A 21,180-nucleotide genomic window follows, 5' to 3' on the forward strand; every position below is an offset into this window, starting at 1 on the left:
CTAGGAGCACACAGAGGGTTTTGTACATGTGCTGTGCAATGACTGTGCGTGCTTTGCAAGTTAGAGCTGAAAGTATAAAGAAAGGTTGACAACTTCCAAACTACATAAAAATGAGCAGGACTTGAAGAAAAACTTTCTCTTAATTAGTTATTGCAAATTTCTTATTACTCCAAAGCCCAAAAAGAATCAGCAGGAGAGCTTGAAACTCAGAGGCTTGATTAAATTAAGTTTGAATCATTGACATTGAGTTTGAGTCATTGACAAGGTGAGATTGGATTTTTATAAATACAGTTATGAAATGAAAAGCCCAGTTCTGTGTCTTTATCAAGCAAGATGCCTATTGAATCCATAATCCCTTAATAAGATCTCTGGGATAAGTATCTTATTTCTCTAAACTCCAAAGCCCTTTATATATTTTTCTGTTTATTCAGTATGAGATTCTTGAGAGCTAGATTTTCAGTTCTTTTTTTGGAGAAATCCATGCTGGCTGCAAAATCATTGTCAGGCTGCTGTATAACTCAGATCTGCAGAATACTGATCTCTTGTACAAGTTCCCCTAGACTCCTGCAGATTTGGGGAGCTCAAAATGAGGAAGGTGTGCAGTGACATTATTCAAGTTATTTAAACTCTCTTCACTCATTTGGATGGAAAGATGACGTGGCAGTGGTAACCATCCCAGTCAGGACACAGGTGTTTCCAGCCTTGCACCCACAAGTACAAATAAAGCTCCTCACAAGGTGATTAAAGAACCAGCTGGAAAAGGATATAGCAGGAACAGAAGGCTGGTTTGTTAGTTTGTGTTTTTTAACTAGACTTGCTGATTTTGAGTTTTATACTGTGTATCATATACGGAAGTAAGATGACAGAATTGTGTAGGGTTTATTTTTCTATTCCCTACAGCTCTCATGTTCATTCCTGAGACTTACCAGAGCCTGACCACGCTCCTAGTAGCTATTCTTTGCATATATGAAGCAGAGCCTTTCTACTCATCACTCATGGTTCCTATTTTTTGTCTTTGTTCTTCTCTCACAGCTACAGGCCCCCAGTGTGAAAGGTTTTGACTTTGCGAAGCAACATTTGGGCCAGCACAATAAAGATGACGTCCTGATTATCCACGAGCCAGCTCCTTTACCAGGACCTATTAAGGATACTACCCCATCTGAAAATGGAGATGTGCCCAGTCCCAAATCCAAGACTTCCTCAAAGCCTTCAAAGACTGTTCGACACAGAGGGAGGTCAGTTCACAGAGATAAAAGAAATTGGAGTAGATGACAGCTTATTAATGACTGGCAATTACTATAGTTTCAGTGGAGAGAACTGCTCCAGAGCTCTGGAACTTGCATATTTTAGTGGGCCATCAGAGTTGCACCTCACTACTCATTAGTACAAAGCTGTGAGAAGATAGTGTCCATTTTTCTCTTAGAGGCAACATGCTCAGTTAAGTTGGGGGTATTTAAGATGCTACTCATTTGGCTGGAGTCAAGTCACTGCTCGTTTAGTAGAGACACCAAGTGTATGTTTTCTGATGCATTCTCCTTGCAGTGATCTCTAGCTGCAAAGGCAACAGATGTTTAAAAACAAAGGAAAACCATTGGTGAATAGCAGTGTGTTTCAGTAATATTAATAGTGATCAATACATGCATGATAAGTTGGAATTTCAATAAATAAGCAGTATCTAAAATTTGGAGAAGATGCACACATGCTTTTATTTGTGGTTATCTGGTGGCAATCATAGAAAACCAGCTTTGGTCATGAAAGGGAGTGATAATACACAGCTATGCAAGTGGAAAAGTGTCTGTCAGCCTTCAGCAGTAATTTCCTAACCTTTTCCAATAATCAAATTACATTAATGAGTCTTGCTGGAAGGGGTTGTGTTTGTAGGTTAGGTGCAGTACAGAGCTGTGCAGTACAGAAGAATCTGTGCATTTAAAAAAAATATAGGGATAAGTGGGAAGTTAATAGGTGGGGGGAAAACATGGAGCCCTGAAGAAAGAAGTGCTATGATGAATTACAGACAGCTCCTCATTGCAGAGCCCCTCTGTGCTCCACTTTGCTGTGATGCTTCTTCCTTTACTTCTCATACTTTTGCACTCCTTTGTCTACAGCTCTGCATCCCCTGAACTTTTACCTGAGTGCTATTGCACAGTGGGATGGGGGGAAAAAATAATAACCAAGGGCAGCCTAGAGAGACACTAACAGTGATTTTTCCTAAGCTGTAGGTGTCTCTGACACAGCTTGCTCCTCTGCTCAACCTTCTGTGTTTCTTCTAAAGCCCCAGTTGTCCTAAGGTTCTTGCTTTATGTTCCGCACTTGGGCTTTGTCCAGCTCAGTTTCCACCTTCCCAAATGCTGAGCCTGTCTTCCTAACTTCCTATAGGTCTTGCATGTAGTAGATTACCAGTGGTACCATGGAAGGTGTGAAAAATTGGAAAGTACTGTAATAAAAAATAGCTAACTCCATCTTGGTATAGCTTAAAAAAGTTAAAACACATTCATATAATTTGGAAAGACAAGTATTTCTGTGTTTCTTTTTAAAACATCAGAAGTGGCCTAAGACAGAGATGATACTTAGGGATAGATGAAGGTGTCTATATTTGTATGCACATAAATATAAGAAAAAATATAAACTTAAGGCTATTACTGTATTTCATCTAAATTAATTCAGAAAATGAAGCAGCAAAAATTTTTACAAACCAGCATTTTCATGTTACCCTTGAACACAGTAATGAATCATTGTTCAAATTTGGAACAAAGATAGTTCTTTTTTAATTGTATCTAAATTCAAACACTTCAAAATGTTTTCAAAAGAGAATTTCCTCCCTTTCCCTTATCCTCCCTTAAGAGCAAATCTCTCTTCAGGCTTAACTGTGGAGATGTTACTATCATCTTCCTAACATGCTGACATGCCCATGTCAGCTTGAGATTTAAAACATTTATTCCCTGAGGCAGAAGTTGAAATGTGAAATGATAGCATAGTGTGTTATGCTGGTTTTATCTGTTTTCTTTTTTGTGAGGAAATAACAGAACTCAATTCATCGCAGTGTAATTCAGGACTGTATCTTGCATGCCAGGAAATACAGTGGTGATGTTAGTACACATTCTGTGTCTGTAAAAAACCACAACAAGCAAGAAAAACAGCTAGGTTCAGAAAGCACAGCAACTCTAGGTTCCAGCTGACAGTTAGACCCCTTGTTTTGGCTTGGAATGATACAATTGCATATTCCTCAGCACTTAAAAAGAATGGCTGATGTTGACTTGGCACTATTTATACTCCTATCATTTACTTAATACTAATTTAGATAGAGGGAAGAGTATAAATACAAAGCACAATGAGGTGAAACAAAGCGAGTAGCAGACCTGAAAACAGGACATCAGCTGTATACTTAGCTGAACCAAGACAAAGGTGATGGAAGTGATAGTTCTGCTTATGTCTCCACCTTTGAAAAGAGGAAAAGATACCATGATGCAGATCTGCAAGCTCGTTCAGAATGTTTCTCCTTTTTTCCCCCCTCTCAATATTTTGGGATTTATATGTGGCTTATTAGTATGGCAGTCCTGCAGAAGAGAAAGAAAGGCAAGAGTTCAATTAATAGTGCATTGTTCAGGAAGGAGAAAATGGGGAGTTGAATTTGGACCATTGCTTGCTGCAAGGAGTAGATTCAACTTTCAATGAACTTGTCTGTCTGGGTGTAGTTATAGTCTGTGTGCTCTAGGCAGCTTGATCTTTAGCCAAGAGCCTCTGTGATTCATTTAGATACCCACATAGCCCAAGAAAATTTTACACTTAAAGTTAATGCACAGACACATGCACACTTTCAGTGGTTAACTCCCTGCAGGAATAGAGTAAGTATGTTCACAAGACAAAATGATCACTAGAGACACTGTCACAAAGGCTGATCCCATATGGAAAGATAGGCTTTGGTGTCAGCTGGGCAGTGGTGTCTGCCCTATTTTTATACTATCTGGGCAATTTTACAGCTGAAGTGTTCTGTTGGGGAGCATATCACAGTGTTTCTTTATATTTTTGCATAACTGCCCACAAAATTATAAATACCAAGATTGTAATTTGTAGGTAACAAATGTTTTTAACAATCTTGTGACCACATAGGATAAATACACAAAAACTACGTTTTCCAATGACCCTGAGTTTGACTAGCCAGGAAAATATTCACATGGACTTGTAGAGTGAGTGAGGGGACCCCAAGTTTGACTACTAAATTGATTACCTGTACAGGTTTCTTATTTCTAATAAAATTCTTTTCTGTCTGAAAAGTAAACTACTACTTATGAATGCAGGTGGTTTGTTTTTTTTCTTGAAATATATTTTAAAGGAAAGATTAGTTACCAGTCTTGTCACGTGTGAGTCGTGTTACAGTCAGTTTTCACCCACAGCAACAGTAACATCATGGCAATGACTATCTAACTATGGTAATTTAATATACATTTACTTATAAACAGAGGGGACATACTAGTACTCCTCACAAGATACTTTAGCATAGTATTTTTTGTGTGTGAGAATTATGCTCCTTTGCAATCTTGTGTTACATGTTGGTTTGGTTTTTGACGTCTGTGGCAGAATTTCACCATCAGATGCTGACTCCACAGCAAGTGAGCAGTCCAGCGGGAGAGAGACAGGAGAAGAAACTGGGAGACCAACTGTTGCCAACGAGGGCAAGCCACGCAGATCAGTGAAGAAGGGTTTGTTACTTTGTTTTTCTTGTGTGCTGTACTCAGGTTCAAGAGTTACTTTAGTGCTGGAGTTTTTCTGAATTCATCCAAACTCATCTTTGGCTGTTAATTTTTTCTAGTTTGTGATGCAGAAAATTTTCTTTCTCTCCTTTTTTATTTCATTTCTTCTGTTGAAGCTGAAGATGTACACATTCCTTTCATTACAGCAAGCTTTTGAAACTAATGGTTTAGCAGGAATGAATCTTCCCTCCTTTTCTCTCCCACACACCTTCAGCAAACCTCTTTCTGTTTGGGCCTAATTATGGTTCTCATGGTAGCAATCTTGCAGACAGTTATGTGAGCAGTAGAGATCACAGCAGGACTAGATACAGCATGGCAGTATGTCTGCAACTGTAACTTCAAAAAACGTGAGATGAAGAAAAAAGGAGACCAGACAGGTAAAAGTTTTACAAAGAAATTCCAATTCAGGTATCAGAATGCCTTCATGTTTGTGCTTTAGAAAGATGAATCTCCAGTGCTGGTATGTTAATAACCACCCTAATAACAGTGACCTTTCTTTATAATTAACAATCTTCCTTACAGTTAAATTGGAAGCACCCTAAGATACATTTCTGTCCTCACTGAGAAGCTGATAAAACACAACAAACCCACATTCATTTTCAAGTAAAATACTCTTTTGCATTCTTTTCCTGTTTAAAAGTGTGTGGTTAACTGTGCCTATGCAAACACTGTTTTTTCTGAGACCCTTTTGTGTTTAGATGGCTGGTTCCTTGCTTGAGGTTTTAGTTACCAGATCTTTGCTTTAAATCACAATAGTCTTCCTAGAGAAAATTCTGATACTGAGTATCTGGTAAAGGAGTTTGAGATATCCCATCTGTTCTTAATACACGTGGCCTTGACAGAAACAGAAACTGAGAAGAAGAAAATACCAATCACATTGTGAGCAGTCTGTTCAGTATATTGAATGTTTTCCCACGTGCTCTGTGAAATACCAGCTGAGATGTAAAGACTACTGAGGAGTATGCAGTGCCAGTGAAATTCAGATCATAGCAGACAATCTTCAGTTTTTGCTTATGTTGAAGAAATGAGATTGAGGGAATATGTAAAAGAGTTTGTGTAAACTGCTAGCTCTTGAATGGCTAAACAGCAAGTCAAATAATGCATGATTCTGAAACTTCCATAATGTGGATTACTGGACCAGCAAGGGTGATAGAGGAGGCTTTCCTATGTAAGGAACATGTAAGAAAACAAAGCATGGGATCTGGTAATGTGACTAGAGGGTTATACTTCCTAATAATTCATCAGGCAGTGTATGCTGTATGTACTCTATACAGTTTACAAAAAGATGCTGCTGTATTGATGCTATATATGTTTTCAGTGCCTTAGGTTTGCTCTAAGGACCAGAAATCATGCCCAAGTAATTATACAGGAAACCAACTATGATATGACAGAGCTGATCTCAAGACAGCTTATGAATTGTTTCAACCTATCTGCCTTCCATTCTGTTGTCCTGGTTTAGTGGTCTCCTATTTCTTCTTATCTAGCAACTTCATTTTTGTCTCTGTTGTCCTGGTTTAGTGCTCTTCTATTTTTGAACTGTCTGACAGAGACAGCAAGGATATTGTGTAAATGTGTCTTTTTTACCTATCATGCCCTTACTATATCAAATGCACTCTTTTTTTCTTCTTCAGCATTTGGTGCCTCTAGCTTGGTAATCATAGGGATTATTTTTTGGCATTCAGAATTGGGGGCACTGTCTGCAGAGAGCTCTCTCTTAATTGGCAGATTCAGCTCCCTCTTTGTGCAGCTGATGCTTGGTGGTTTGATCCAAGTTCAGGCATTCCATTCATTGGTGTGCTTTTTTTCCAATTGCCAATCCAGATGAATTATTTGTAATAATTACTGTGTGTTTCCTCTTTTTTTCTTTATGTTGTCAGGAGCAAACAGAGTGGGTAAGTAACCAGAGCTGGTAGTTGAGTCAAAATATGAATAGTGGTGCTGGGATAGCTGTGCTTGTATCTAAAGGGTTGAAAGATTTGTCTTCTAATTCTAAGAAACAAAATTGCTTTTGAGCTATTGAAGTACAAAAAATCTTAAGTAATACAAATTATAGTCATCCAATGTAGAAACATTTTTCTGATTTTCTCCCAAATCTTTCAAAATATCACTGTGAAAGTGGCAAACCAGGCAGCTGTTAGTGCTTAAACTAGCTATGTATAAACAATTTAGAAATATTGTTAGAGTTAATGATAGAGTTAATGATATCAATAGAGTTAGTGTCTTTACTGGAACCTCAAGACCAACACAAGCTACCTGCAAAGAAGCTCAAATACTTTCTTATGAATTAGTGTTCTTCTGGTCAGGACTGAGACTTAGCAAAGATAGGGCAGGAGAAAGCTGACACTGTCTTTGATAATGCATAACATATTTAGTGATAAATTAAGGACTGTGTTCTATAAGGGCTGTCTGTCTTATAATAGTAGAGAAGGATGTAAGACTGACTATGATGCTTTCCATTGCTGAGTTTATATAAGTAACTAAAGACAGCCATTAGCTGCATCCTTGGAACATAACCTACAAAGAAACTGTGAAACTTATCTGACACTCCATACTCTGACATGATTCAGATACCAGTGGGTGCATGGAAGATTCCCATTGACTTCATCTGATATTTGGATTAGACTTTACACACCTTGGTTTCTGTGTCTCTTCTTGTTATTTCAAGAGGCTGCAGGAAGTAATAGTCTTCCTCTATCTCCAAATGCACTGATCTTCATATAAAATCATAGCTTCCTGCAGAGCAATTAATTTTCCTGACATTTTAGTTCTATTAGTAGTTTCAGTCCAGGGAAAATAGATAAACGTTGATCCTGACATGCGACCTACATGGAATAGTTGGTTAAACATGTTCAGCCCAGTATTTGAGCATTTTCTCTCCATTATTTTTCAGCCTCAGCTGTCTAGCCCAAGATCAAAATTTCATTAGTATAATGCCATCTGATACCTTTATAAAAAAGATTTTCTAACCATGGACAACAGTGGAATATAGGAACTTTGAAATGAGAAACCATTCTTACTCACTCTGTCAAAACTCCAGAAGGAGTTCATTCATGTGTTGAGTTAGAAGAGCCATTTCTCCTTTTGGCGTATTTGTATAGCGCTGCAAATCCCAGCTTTCTTCTCTACTTTACTATACTTTCCTCTTAGTTTGTATTTATAGACACATCCAGTGTATGCATACAGAGAGGATTTAAAGGTCAGATGCAGCTTATATTTTGGTGTTTGGGGTTTTTCTTTGTGTGTATCTTTTCTGTCAATCTTAAAGTAGAACCTTACCAAAATTTGGCAGTGGGACTTTTGGATTGTTTTACAAGAATAGTTTCAGCTAAGAGGCTGCTGCCAGGCTCTTGTTTATGTGTGTGAAAGGAAAGATTATGGGTGAAATTATAAAAATTTGGAGTGAATGCTCAGCACAATTGAGTATAGTGGACCTTGCTAACCAAGTGTGTGGAAAAACCCCTTACAGTTATATGTTGAAGATCAGTGACCTTTGAGAACTGCTGTTAGACAGGAGAGTTTGGGAAAAGGGACTAAAGTATGTGAAGAATGGGAAAGGTGGATGCAGATCAGATTTCCATTGAGCCACAGGATTGCTCTGGAAGATTCACACTAACCAGTTAGTAATCTTGTGCACCTGTCTGAGAGGTGATGTTTTCATGCTTCTGAGAAATGGATGAAGGTGGGACTGTGAAGATGATGCGTCAAAGATGATATAAATAGCCACGGAACAGGAAAGAATATATTTCAGTTGTCACGTATCGTGCAAAACATTTGGAACACAGATCTTGAATGGAATTCTTTAAGTTCTTTTTAAGGGCACTTAGAGAGGAAAGTCATATTTGGAAATGTTGCATATCATTTATAAATATGCACATTTGATAGTGCATTGGTAAACTTTGAGAAATATGAAGAATAAGAATTTTGCTTAGCTTGTGGCTGGATTGTTTTCCAGCCCCAAAGTGTAGTGTGCTGTGAATATAATACAGTGTACTGTTCCATTTCCCTCCTGCTCCCATTTTGTGCTAGAAGAAGGAAGCAAAGGAACAAATCATCTACTGTAATCTTCTACAGAACATGGCATTCACTCCTCTTCTGAGCTCTATACTTCCTTACCAGCACATATTGCAAATGGATCAAAGCAGTGGCTGTTATCTTTTCTTTTTTGACTGTTGGGAGTTGGATCAGGTTGATCAACAATTGATTCTGTAATAGAATCAATTTAGATATTCCTTCTGATTTGAATCTGAGCCTATTATTAGAAGTCTGTGCAAGGATGTGGCACTATGTCCCTTTACTCTTTTGTGTTCCTCCGTAAGAAAAGTCACAAATCTTAATCTCTTATTGCTTATATTTCGTGGTGAAAAGCAGTTTGAGAATTTGTGACATTACCATGTGGACAAGACAATGATTATTTTGCAAGTCTTCAGTAGTTTATGGAAGCCTAATCCACATAATGCTTCCTGTTGTAGGTCTAGCTCCACCACTGGGCTGATACTACAGATTTCAGTTTTTTGAGGGACATGACTCATTTCTGTTTAAGTGATTAACTGGTTGTATTTGAGCTGATTTAAACTCTTCAGCAAATTACAACATGACAGTATTTGTGTAGATTGCTTATTATTATGTGAACTGTTTATCCTGTCAGAGAGATGAAAACAATACTTTAAAAGCATTGATCAGTAAAATACCTGTAAAATTCTCTGGGTTTTGTGGATTTCTAAGGATTTTTTTTCTTTAATTCATATATCACTCCTATCAACTAAGAACTGCATTTTCCAGTGAGACATGTTTTATTGCTCTTTGAACCTCCTTTTGAGGAATTTGCATCTCCTTAAGTACTGATAAGAGGAACCATTAGCAGTATGTACTTGAACAGCTTCTTGTGGGTAAAGTAAATGGAGATTTTGAGGGTTTGCAAATGCCAAGAGCTTGATATACAGAAACTAAGAAGGACAGCTCACCTTCTGGATATATAATGGAAAAAATGTTTATAATTTCCAAACTTCTGTGTAAACTTCTTGTATGCTAAATGTGAATCAGCTGGAAGGCCTATAGGGCAAATTAAACACAGATGGAAAATATGACATAGTCCTGTAGCACAGCATATGGAGAGGTTAATGTTTGACTGAGATAACCCTAGTAGCATTACGTTGCTCTGTATTTTTCCTGGTGATTTAGGACCTCCTCAAACTGGCAGTGGAAATGAGCAGCATTCTTCAGCCTCAATCTTCGAACATGTGGATAGGATGTCACGTTCCTCAGATGCCAGCAGACAGGTCCCAAGCAAGATCCAACTGATTGCTATGCAGCCGATGGCAGCACCTCCAGTTCAGAACTCAGTGCTTTCTGATCGAGTAGCAGAGACCAACAAAATTAATAAAGAGGTATTTTTGAAGTGCTTTGAATGTTTATGGAGGACTGTATGCCCAGCCAAGAGGGAAGGGGAAAGTATCCAGTTTCATATTATCAGGAGTTCCTCTTTAGTTCCTGAGGAGTTGAATTTTGACAAATTTCAGTTTAATCCTGTTTCTGTTGAGACAGATATTCTGACCTGGTTTTGAGAAATACCAAACCCAAAACTTAAACACAGAGAGAGGAATGAATTTGGTGATCAGGAGGTCTTGCATTACTATCCTTCTACTATTCAGCAGGACTTTATTTGTGAGAATTGTGCTAATTAACATGTGAAGACCAGAATGTCTGACCCACCTCGATTTGCATTCTACACCATTCTTTTGACTTTTCAGCAGCTCAGGATATGGATTCTTCCGAACAAGTTCTCTCAGGATGTTCTGGGGTGTGAATTTTACAGCATATTCATCTCTTCCAGCTTCTGGTCTGTTTATCTGACAGTGAAAGTACAGGAACTTCCTGCTTTCTCTGAGGCTCAGGTTACTGTACGCAGAACATGAACATACCTGGGGAATTAGGAGAGAAGGTGATGCACTGTAAAACCACTTCATACACTGCCTGACAGTACTGGCTTTGTGCTCAGTGTAAGATGGCATCTTCTCATAATTCAGAGTGGAAGATTACTGAAACCTTTAACTTAATTGTGTTAGCAAATTGTGTTTCTGAGCACCTTACAAGAGAGGTAAATACACATATCTATATACATAGACAAGAGGGGCCACAAAATGAAAATCTGATTATATGGAAAGAATGCATATAATTCTAACTATAAAAGTAAAGAATAAGTCTGGTTTATGGCCTGGCATTAACATGCTATTTTAGATTATTTTTGTGAGAGAATACACAAAAATTTATTTTTGTTTGGTTTTAATTCACTGCTGCAGATATGCAGTCCAGGACAGTCAGAGCATTTGCTGCTACCTGGTCTAGTGCCAAAGTGTTTTCCATTGATAAGAATGATTTCTGTGAGTGTCAGGCCAGGATTTAAAAGTGTGGTGTTATGATAGCTTTCTCCAGATGATGAGATTTGCACCATGGAATTCAAAAAAGAGTGGGAGAGAGGGAAAACAGCCTGCAACAAAGACGTGGTAATGCCATGTTCATCTAGGGACCTGGCCTCTTGGATTGCTGTTACATTTCTGCATAGCCTATGGTGGCCTCTCACACTCAGCAAATGCACCAAGTTAGACGCTGAATTAGTTCTTTAAGTCCTTGCTTATTTTGTGATGAAGGTCATTAAAGGGGATGGGTGACAGACTTCATCTCTACTGATGAAATGTACCTCTGTTTTGCAAGCAAAGGTACATATAGCCTGTACAGATTAGTCTTACTTTTTCAGAGCAATGTCACTTCTGGCAGACAGCATGAGTTTTTTGTGTTCCTTCTGCCTTTTATGAACAACCTGCCACCTCTAATTGCACCTGCTGTGCTGGCAATTGTATTGAGTATCATAGTACATCTACCTGGGCAGACAATGTAGATGCTGCAAAATATCCAAGAAAGAAAATGTGTTTTTGCAAATTGTGTCACTTATTTTAATCCTTCAGATATTTAGGGGAGGAAGGGACAGGGAGATGAGTGGGGGAGGCTTACAGTAAAGCAGCAAAAGGTGCTGTTTACAAACATTATAAATGAAAAATACAACTGATTCTTTTTTTCCCCCTCTCCTTCCTTAAGATACAAACAGCCTTGAGGCATAAATCTGAAATCGAGCATCACCGCAATAAGATTCGTCTTCGTGCCAAGCGCAAAGGGCACTATGAATTTCCAGTGGTGGATGACGTGGTGGTAGTTGATTCCAAAGAACAGCACCGGATATATCGCAAGGCACAGATGCAAATTGACAAGATCTTGGACCCTGGAGGCAGCGTGCCTACTGTGTTCATAGAGCCCAGGAAGAGGTAGGGATTTTGAAGAAGGAAAAGAACAATTTTTTCTTAAAGTCAGTATCCAAAGCCATCAAACCTATACTTCAAAACTTTCATAGCTTAAAATCTTTTTTGATCAGTATTTGAAGTTATCTAGGTGAAAAGTTTGAGTTGCTCTAAACATTTTTTTCAGTATATGCCAGTATGTTTTTGTAAGTGGTGAATTCTCAGGAAGTAAATCCAAATGTATGAAAACTATCTTAGAGCAATTTAGTATTTGCTTGCATTTGTTTGAATAAATCTTGTGTGATATAGAGTGATCGAAATTGCAATATAAGCACTAAAAAAGATACACAGAGAACATAAACTGCAAGAAATAATATTTTTATAAAGGAAGGAAAAGATGCCAAATAAGGAAACCCTTCAACAACTTAAAAAGCATGAAAATTCTGAATTTTCAAGGCACATTCACAAATCACAAGATAAGCATTTTCATTTTCCCTCTGGGCAATGAGTCACATTTCTCAGTCTCATGCATCTGCCTTCCTGGGCTTGTATTTTCAGAGAAAGTCTTCTCTGGACTCTGTTTAGGACTTATGAATACTGGCACTTCGTTTCACAGAATCATAGAATTGTTAGGGTTGGAAGGGACCTCAAGGATCATCTAGTTCCAACTCCCCTGCCATGGGCAGGGACACCTCACAACAGTTCAGGTTGCTCAGCGCCACATCCAGCCTGGCCTTAAAAACCTCCAGGGATGAGGCTTCCACCACCTCCCTGGGCAACCTGTTCCAGTGTCTCACCACCCTCATGGCAAAGAATTTCTTCCTGACATCCAATCTGAATCTACCCATTTCTAGTTTTGCTCCATTCCCCCTAGTCCTGTCACTACCTGACATCCTAAAAAGTCCCTCCCCAGCTTTCTTGTAGGCCCCCTTCAGATACTGGAAGGCCACAATAAGGTCTGCTCGGAGCCTTCTCTTCTCCAGACTGAACAGCCCCAACTCCCTCAGTCTGTCTTCATAGCAGAGGTGCTCCAGCCCTCTGATCATCCTCATGGCCCCTCTCTGGACATGTTCCAGCACTTCCATATCCTTCTTGTAATAGTGGCTCTAGAACTGGATGCAGTACTCCAGGTGGGGTCTCACCAGAGCAGAGTAGAGGGGTAGAATCCCCTCCCTTGACCTGCTGGCTGTGCTTCTCTTGATGCAGCCCAGGATTTGGTTGGCTTTCTGGGCTGCAAGTGCACTCTAGTGACTCATGTTGAGCTTCTCATCCACCAGCACCCCCAAGTCCTTTCCTTCAGGGCTGCTCTCAAGCCTGTCACTGCCCAGCCTGTATCGGTGCTTGGGATTGCCCTGACCCAGATGCAGGACCTTTCACTTGGTCTTGCTGAACTTCATGAGGGTGGCTTCGGCCAGCTCTCCAGCTTGTCAAGGTCCTTCTGGATGGCATCCCTTCCCTCCAGTGTGTCAGCCACACCACACAGCTTGGTGTCGTCAGCAAACCTGCTGAGGGTGCACTCAATGCCACTGTCCGTGTTGCCAACAAAGATGTTGAACAAGACTGGTCCCAGGACTGATCCCTGAGGGACTCCACTTGTCACTGGCCTCCACTGGGACATGGAGCCATTGACAGACAATCTTTGGGTGTGGCTGTCAAGCCATTTTTTTATCAACTGAATGGTCCATCCATCAAACTCAGACTTTACCAGCTTGGAGACCAGGATGTGGTGTGGGACAGTGTTGAAGGCTTTGTTCAGGTCCAGGTAAATGATGTCAGTTGCTCAACCTTCATCTATTAATGTTGTGACCTTGTCACAGAAGGTCACCAGGTTTGTCAGAAGGTCAGGCAGGATTTGCCCTTGGTGAACCCATGCTGATTGTACCCAATCACCTCTTCACTAATCTTCTGTCTCAGAAGTGCCTCCAGGAGGATCTGCTCCATGATCTTACCAGGCACAGAGGTGAGACTGACTGGTCTATAGTTCCCTGGGTCTTCCTTCTCCCCTTTTTGAAAATGGGAGTTATATTTCCCCTTGTCCAGTCAGAAGGGACTTCCCCAGACTGCCACTTGGAATATAACAGAGAGCGGTTTAGCAACCTCAGCCGCCAGTTCCCTCAGCACCCATGGGTGTATCTCATCGGGGCCCATGGACTTGAACGTTTTCCGGTTCTTCAGATGGTCATGAACCTGATCTTCACTCACAATGGGGAGTTACTTCTTCCAGCCCCTGCCGTTATCTTCTGTTATTCCACGAGTGTGGCTGGAGCCCTTGCAGGTGAAGACTGAGGTAAAGAAGTCACTGAGAAACTCGGCCTTCTCCATGTCACTTGTTACCAGCTCCTGTTTCTTTTCTGAGCGGACCCACACCTTCTCTAGTCTTCTTTTTACCATTAATATACCTATAGAAATTGTTACTGTTCCCCTTGATCTCCCTGGCTACATTTAATTCTAACTGAACTTCAGCTTTTCTAACCAGGTCTCTTGCTGCTTGGGCAGCTTCCCCATGTGCCCCCCATTCTAGCTGTCTTCAACTCCTTGTAGAGTTTCTTTTTGTGTGACAGTGTGCCCAGGAGCTCCTTGCTCATCCAGGCAGGTCTCCTAGCATTCTTTCTTGCCACCTTCTTTGTCAGTATACTTTGCTCCTGGATACAGAGAGGGTGATCATTGAACACTGACCAGCTGTCCTGGGCCCTTCTTCCTTCTAGGGCTTTGTCCCATGATACTTTGGCCAGCAGATAGCTGTTTGCTCCAGCTATATGAATTCCTCAGCTGCCTTGCCTGGTAGGGTTAAATACAACACACCAAGTGCAGACCCTTACTTGCAGTGTGGTCTGTTCTGCTACTGCAAGTGTGCCAGATCTTGGCCTAGGAGATCTGGAAAGACATTGGTGGTAGGGCACAAACAACTTTGAAAGATTAATATAGAAGGGAGGTAACACTGGAGAGAGCTTGAGGGATCTATGGGACAGTTTGGAGAGCTGGTAATTAAAGTGTTATTAGGAGAAGCTTAAGAAGAGAGATTTGAGGCTAACAAATGGGACTGACGTGAAACATTGGGAAAGGGAAGAGACACAGGGCTGAGGTGAGGATGACTTGGAGGGAATGAGCAGAGTAGTTCAACTTTGAATGGGATGAGAAGAAAAATTAAAAAAAGAAATTATTACCTTCTGTCATGTTGTGGTTTCTTTTCTGTCTGCTTTTTCTTTCCTTCCTGTTAAGCTCTCGTGCAAAACGTTCTCCCAAGCAGCGCCGGCGACATCAGATAAATGGCAGCCCAATTGATGCAGAAAAGGACAGGTTAATCACAACCGACAGTGATGGCACGTACAAAAGGCCTCCAGGAGTCAATAATTCTGCATATATTGTATGTATGTCTCTTGAATGACAGGAGTGGTCTGATAACTGTAATGGCAATTGTGACATTGTCAGGTGTTGCATCTTCTGGCCGTGGTCTGTATGGCTAGTTTCAGTCATATGTAGCTAGTATGTAAATGAAACAAGGACTTCATTGGCAGTCTCTCAGTATTAAGCAGTACAATTCTGCCAAATATTCATTGATATTAAGATGATCAAGAACCTTGTTTTCATTGGTGTCACTATATTATGCACATGAAAGTGTGCTTGGCATGTTCTGCAATATCTTGAACATAGTCTCAGTCTGGCACGATTTGCTGGGTGTTATATATTCATACGTTACAGAAAATTTCATCCTTTGCTCTCACAGAGTGGAAGACTCAGTTTCTTTTATGAGTAATGTTCTCATATTTAAAATGTGGGAATTAATTATTAATGAAAGAGAAACGCATCTTTGTACTACAGTAACTTGAAACAATTCTAGTACAATGTCTTGAAAATTAATTTTGTTTCCTGTCTAAAGAGGCAAAGACACTGGAGAATGCTGCTCTTCAAACATATACAATGTCACAAACTCTATTTAGGAATTTTTAACCACATCTAAGCAGACTTTACTGAGCCTAATGCTAATACAGGAAACCCCTGGACAGTTTTCATCTTTAAAGATGGTTTAATAATTTGAAGAATTTCACCACAGTCAGGTGACTGCGGTATTAGTTTCTGCAGCTTCCCTCTGCCTTCAAACAAAAGTGTGATGATTTTAATGTCATACTGCAGCAGAATGAATTATCATCTGAAGCTGTTTAATTAAGACATGTCATACAGCAAGCTGAGCCCCTTTGGCACCTGTAGCAAGACAGTACTCAGAATGCTAAGTTCCTGATAAAGTTGAGGCTTCTGCGTCTTGATGACTGATTTTGCAGTCTGCATGCAGTGGTAAGAATGAGCTTTGATAATGTCTACTGCTGCAAATCTCATTTAATTTCTGTTACTTATGAACAATAAGCCTATGTGATAGGATTCCCAGGTAGTAATTGTGATGCATGCCTTGGGTATTGCTGCTATGGAGCATTTTTATGAATCCCATTCAGGTGATGCACCCAAGTTCAAGTTCCATGCAGGTAACCACTTAGTTGCTTAACAGCTCCCTTTGTGTGTTTTTCTAGGAGGTAATAATTGCTTAATATTACTGCCGATGTGGTCAGTTGTAAGCTGAAGACTGAATCAATTTCTTGGAACTACAAAAACTACAGAGAAGTCAAACATGTAGAGAGAGCTGGTTGTCTTTTCTGGATAGAATCAACGCTCATTGCATGACTCCATTATGTGCTGGCAAACCACAAGATTTCCGTTATAGGCAGGACAGCTCCACTGCCTTATCTTAGATCGGAGTCTTTCAGATCACAATGAGTGAAGTATTTGAACAGCTGGTGGTGTGTATGTGCATGGATATATGCGGATGTGGGGAGAGTAAGGAGTAGGTTTTGTCCAGCACTGGCATTTGTGCCACTTATCACATTGTAGCTCTGGCAAACTAAAAGCGTTGCTCAGACCGAAGGTCCACAGGGAAGCTGGTTGTTTAGATATTCTCTGTGGCTGCCCCTCACCTTCTTTCGATTTCCTCCAGTCGGATCCAGACTTGCCTCCTGAACATCAGACATCATCTTCAGCTGATATGGGGAAGTTCCCTGGCTTGCCTTCCCACCCAGTCTCCCAGTATGTCCCACCACAGCCGTCCATTGAAGAGGCACGGCAAACCATGCACTCGCTTCTGGATGATGCTTTTGCACTGGTGGCTCCCAGCAGCCAAGCAGCCAATTCCACAGCCGTCACACCGCCGGGGGTCTCTGCAGGACAGCCGGTAAACACTCCTGCTCCAGCAGGGAGGGAAACCACATGCACCCAGTGGGGACTACCACATGGTCCAATTCAGGCAGGAAACAACCCACAATGTGAGCGATGCAATTTAAAGGGCCTTTCTGGGCTGGTAGTTAGCACCAGTTGAGCTATGTTCAGTTACTCTGCCCTTGCTATCAGGCCTTACCACAAATGTGGTTTCTGGAAACAGGAGAATTCAGAAATGACTGGCACAAGATGGATGAACTTGCTCTTTAAGCCATTTGGATTCTTTTCCAATGCCAACCATAGCTTTTCTGTTCTTCTTGCTTAAGGTTTTTCCCAGATCACTCTTGTTATGTCCAAGACTAAAACTTATAATCTATGTGTCAAGGAAAAACGGCACAGGTGATATTTTTCAGTAGTGTGGCCAGATGCTTTCAGGAGGTGAGGGATAGAGAAGTAGTACTTCTGTGTATGATTTTTTGTGTTTTATGGAGCACTGAGGCATGTGGATAATCTTCTAGGTCATCTTAAGTTCCACAACAATTCAGTACAAGTTTCATAGCGCTATTGGACTGTTCAGTCTGAGCCCTGTTATATGTGTGCTGGAGTCTGGTGCTGGTTGGGTTACAAAAAGATTTCCAAGTGCAAAACTTGGTTTGTTGAAACTAGTAAGCTAAGCAGACACTGGAGACAACCCCTTATCTTCTGCAAGTGAAAGTATTTTTGAAAGGTTTTTACGTTAATACTTTGATCAGGAAGAAGAGGCTTCTAACCCACTGTAGCAGTGATTCCAGGTGTGGTGCTTCTAGGTTTGTAAAATTAAGCTCTTATGACTGTACTCAAGTCCCACACACAGGCCTTAGTGATCTCAGCCATTCATCATTTAAAAGACTGACAGTGTACTTCCCAGAGTATGCTTTTTAATTTTAATTTTTTTGTTGTTTTATTCTCTTGACAGAGATATGTGGAATTTGGAATGACTCCACCAGCAGCACCAGGTCTCCTACCAAGGTAGCTTTTCACTGATAGAATTGTCATTTATTATTCTTCTTGCAATTCCTTCAGAGTTCTTACTAGCACTGGTATATTATTATGCAAAGTACTGTATAAGTGAGAAGTAACAGGAATCCAGATCCATCCTGTGTAATTTACTTATATAGTATGAATGGCATATGCAGGCTGTATGGAATCCAAGCCTCAGTCTAAAAGAAATGTGTTTCAAGTCCCTTGGCTGTAGAGATATCCTTCCAAATACTGAGTAAACCACTGAGTTTCAGCTGTTGGAGAGTTTGAAACAGTTACTCAGATGCATGTAATTCTCCTAATACTGTTGCTTTCATCTTGTTTCTGTAGCCTCTGGGCAACACTCTCTCACAGCAGCTTTTGGATGACTAACAGATTCATTCTATTTTTAACCAAGTAGAGAACAAATTAAAGAGCATGATGACCCTCTCAGAGAAAGCTTGCCTTGCAGGCCTATTATTATAAAACCAGGAGGGAAGAACAAATTTTCCATCTTCTCCTGGCCTTGCTGGGGCAGAATCATATAAACAGTTGCCCAGGTGACTGTTAATTCCACATAATTTTGTGTCTATGTTTTAACTACACATGAAGTTGGACTCTTGAGTCATGGTAGCCACTGTGGTCAGACTTGTCTCACCCTCTCCATGCTGCTTCAGCCAAGGTGGTAAAAAGGTGTCTTTGTGCTTTCCTCTCATTACCTTCTTTCAGCTCACCATGTGAGGTGAAATCTTCACCTGGTGTACATGTCATTCACTGGATTTCACCTGAAATCTTCACTGCCTTGGAAATTCGATAGTATGCGAACTTTCCCTTATCCATTGTTCTACAACCTGATTTTGAAAGAACCGACTAGAAAAGGAAGAGTCTCTGAGCACATCTTGTTACTTAGGTCCTGGCTGAAGATAAACTTTCCTTTATCCATTGTTCTACAACCTGATTTTGAAAGAACCGACTAGAAAAGGAAGAGTCTCTGAGCACATCTTGTTACTTAGGTCCTGGCTGAAGATAAACTTTCCTTTATCCATTGTTCTACAACCTGATTTTGAAAGAACCAACTAGAAAAGGAAGAGTCTCTGAGCACATCTTGTTACTTAGGTCCTGGCTGAAGATGACGGTTTCAGTGTGAGTGGAGCACACTTGAAGTGGCACAGAGTGTGAAATGCAGTGTATTTTTTCTAGTTTGGGTCACCTTGAAGATTGAGCTTTGAGACTGCCAACACAAAGCAGAACCAATTAGTTGTTGTTGAGGATTTTCTTTGGGTTTTTTTATGCACTTATGGAAAATGTGATAAATTAATTGTGATATGTAGTAGCTCTTGTTACTGCACCTAAGCAAGACAGTGTCTTTGCAACACATTTTTTATTCAGAAGTTTATCCACCTTTGGCATAGGCACTCTAAATTTGTGTAAGTTACAAATTAGTGGTATCATTTTTAATACTTTAAATGCTGGCTCTGCTACTGCAGTTGACAATCTGCAAGGTCATTGACCTTAACAGAAAAAATTCCCTTATATTTTCGTTGAATTATAAGTGTTCCTAAAGTTCAGTCAGTAGAAAACAAAGAGTTGTCACAACTGTGGAGTAAGGGTTATACTCAAATTCAGAAAATAATGATAAATTAAATTGGTAGAAACAGTGCACCAGTTAGACGAAGGAAAAAGAACCAGAGGTCAGTATGATTAGGTGACATGTATCAATGTCATGGTACATTTGCTTAAATATCCAATGCATGAAATAATAGTTGGGTGACTGTACTGTTCCCTTCTCTGTACAGATGCAGTCAGCATCTCTAATGGGGTGGAACCAACCTGGGTAAAAGAAATTAAATGTAAAATGCCTAGGTTACATAACAGCTAGGCAAACAAAGGGCACAATAAACAGCTTTTACCAGAAAATTAGTATTTCATCATGCATCAGAGACAGAGATACTTAGTCATAGTGGATTAGTGGTGTAAAATTGATTTTTTTGAGCAGTATCTCTGTGCTTAATTAAATAACTGGGGATTAATAATTTTTTTTGAATATGCAAAGATAAATTGGAGGCTGAATCTTAGTCTGGAAATAGGAAGGAGCACTAGAAAGCCTGTATGATATAAATTCAGAGCTATATCCTGTTCTTATACTCTTCTATTGATCTCTGTCTTTAAAGAGTAGCTATATTTATCTGCTATAAAGAAAATTGAGCGGAGAGAGTGATGGGGTTATTAAACATGCCCCCTTCAAGTACAAACCTGTCAGCAATAAAGGATATACGTCATGACCTCTGGAAAAAATGACACAAATAATACATTTGCTGTAATGCTGAGAAAATATTTCATTTAGACAACATCAAAAAATTGTGATAAATTCTCAGCTACAAGATTCCAGCTCAGCATTGCAGGCTTAAAGGGCCAGATAATCACATCCTTTACTGGTTACAGTGATTAACACAACAGAAGTTACATTGTTAAACATTACCTACCCATTCAAGCATTTATTTTAACTAGCTTGAAAATCTGGTTGGAAATTATGTCCTCTGGATCTGTTGGGTGAACAGCTGGAATCATATGCAAGAGAGCTGGGGAAGTTTTGGCACTTCCACAACGGGATTGTTGTGGCTTGAACCCCTAGTTCCTCCAGTCCTTTTAATACTGTATGTCAGGTAGCTAGTACTTTAACTTACAATTACTTGTTTCTGCTTTATTAGGCTCTTATTTGGCTTTATTAGGCTATTTATTATGTCAGCTCTGCTATCTGACTGTTGTACAAAGTCAGTTAGTTTTACAAATAAAGCCCAAATCAAGAATAGTTTGAAATAGTTGCAGCCACAGAACTTTGCTGTGAAACAGGAAGGTGTAAATCTGAGATTTTGAGGAATGGGATGGGCTCCAGTCCATAGCCTAGAAGGGTTTAGGTGCTGTTGTAGTAAAAGTCATATAAAATTCAT

General features: G+C 40.0%; 1 protein-coding gene across 1 annotated transcript in view; it reads left to right on the forward strand.

The window, feature by feature from the left end:
• Positions 1-21,180, forward strand: part of KIAA1549 (KIAA1549 ortholog) — a 141,804-nt gene that overhangs the window by 111,404 nt on the left and 9,220 nt on the right. Inside the window, exons 11-17 of the mRNA XM_054386878.1 lie at positions 1,033-1,235; positions 4,576-4,697; positions 9,927-10,132; positions 11,838-12,061; positions 15,254-15,398; positions 17,016-17,249; positions 18,189-18,241. Of these exons, the coding sequence (XP_054242853.1) occupies positions 1,033-1,235; positions 4,576-4,697; positions 9,927-10,132; positions 11,838-12,061; positions 15,254-15,398; positions 17,016-17,249; positions 18,189-18,241 (1,187 nt within the window). The remainder of the gene's footprint in view (positions 1-1,032; positions 1,236-4,575; positions 4,698-9,926; positions 10,133-11,837; positions 12,062-15,253; positions 15,399-17,015; positions 17,250-18,188; positions 18,242-21,180) is intronic.

Source organism: Indicator indicator, chromosome 14 (genome assembly GCF_027791375.1).
Source record: "Indicator indicator isolate 239-I01 chromosome 14, UM_Iind_1.1, whole genome shotgun sequence".
Classification (NCBI taxonomy): domain Eukaryota; kingdom Metazoa; phylum Chordata; class Aves; order Piciformes; family Indicatoridae; genus Indicator; species Indicator indicator.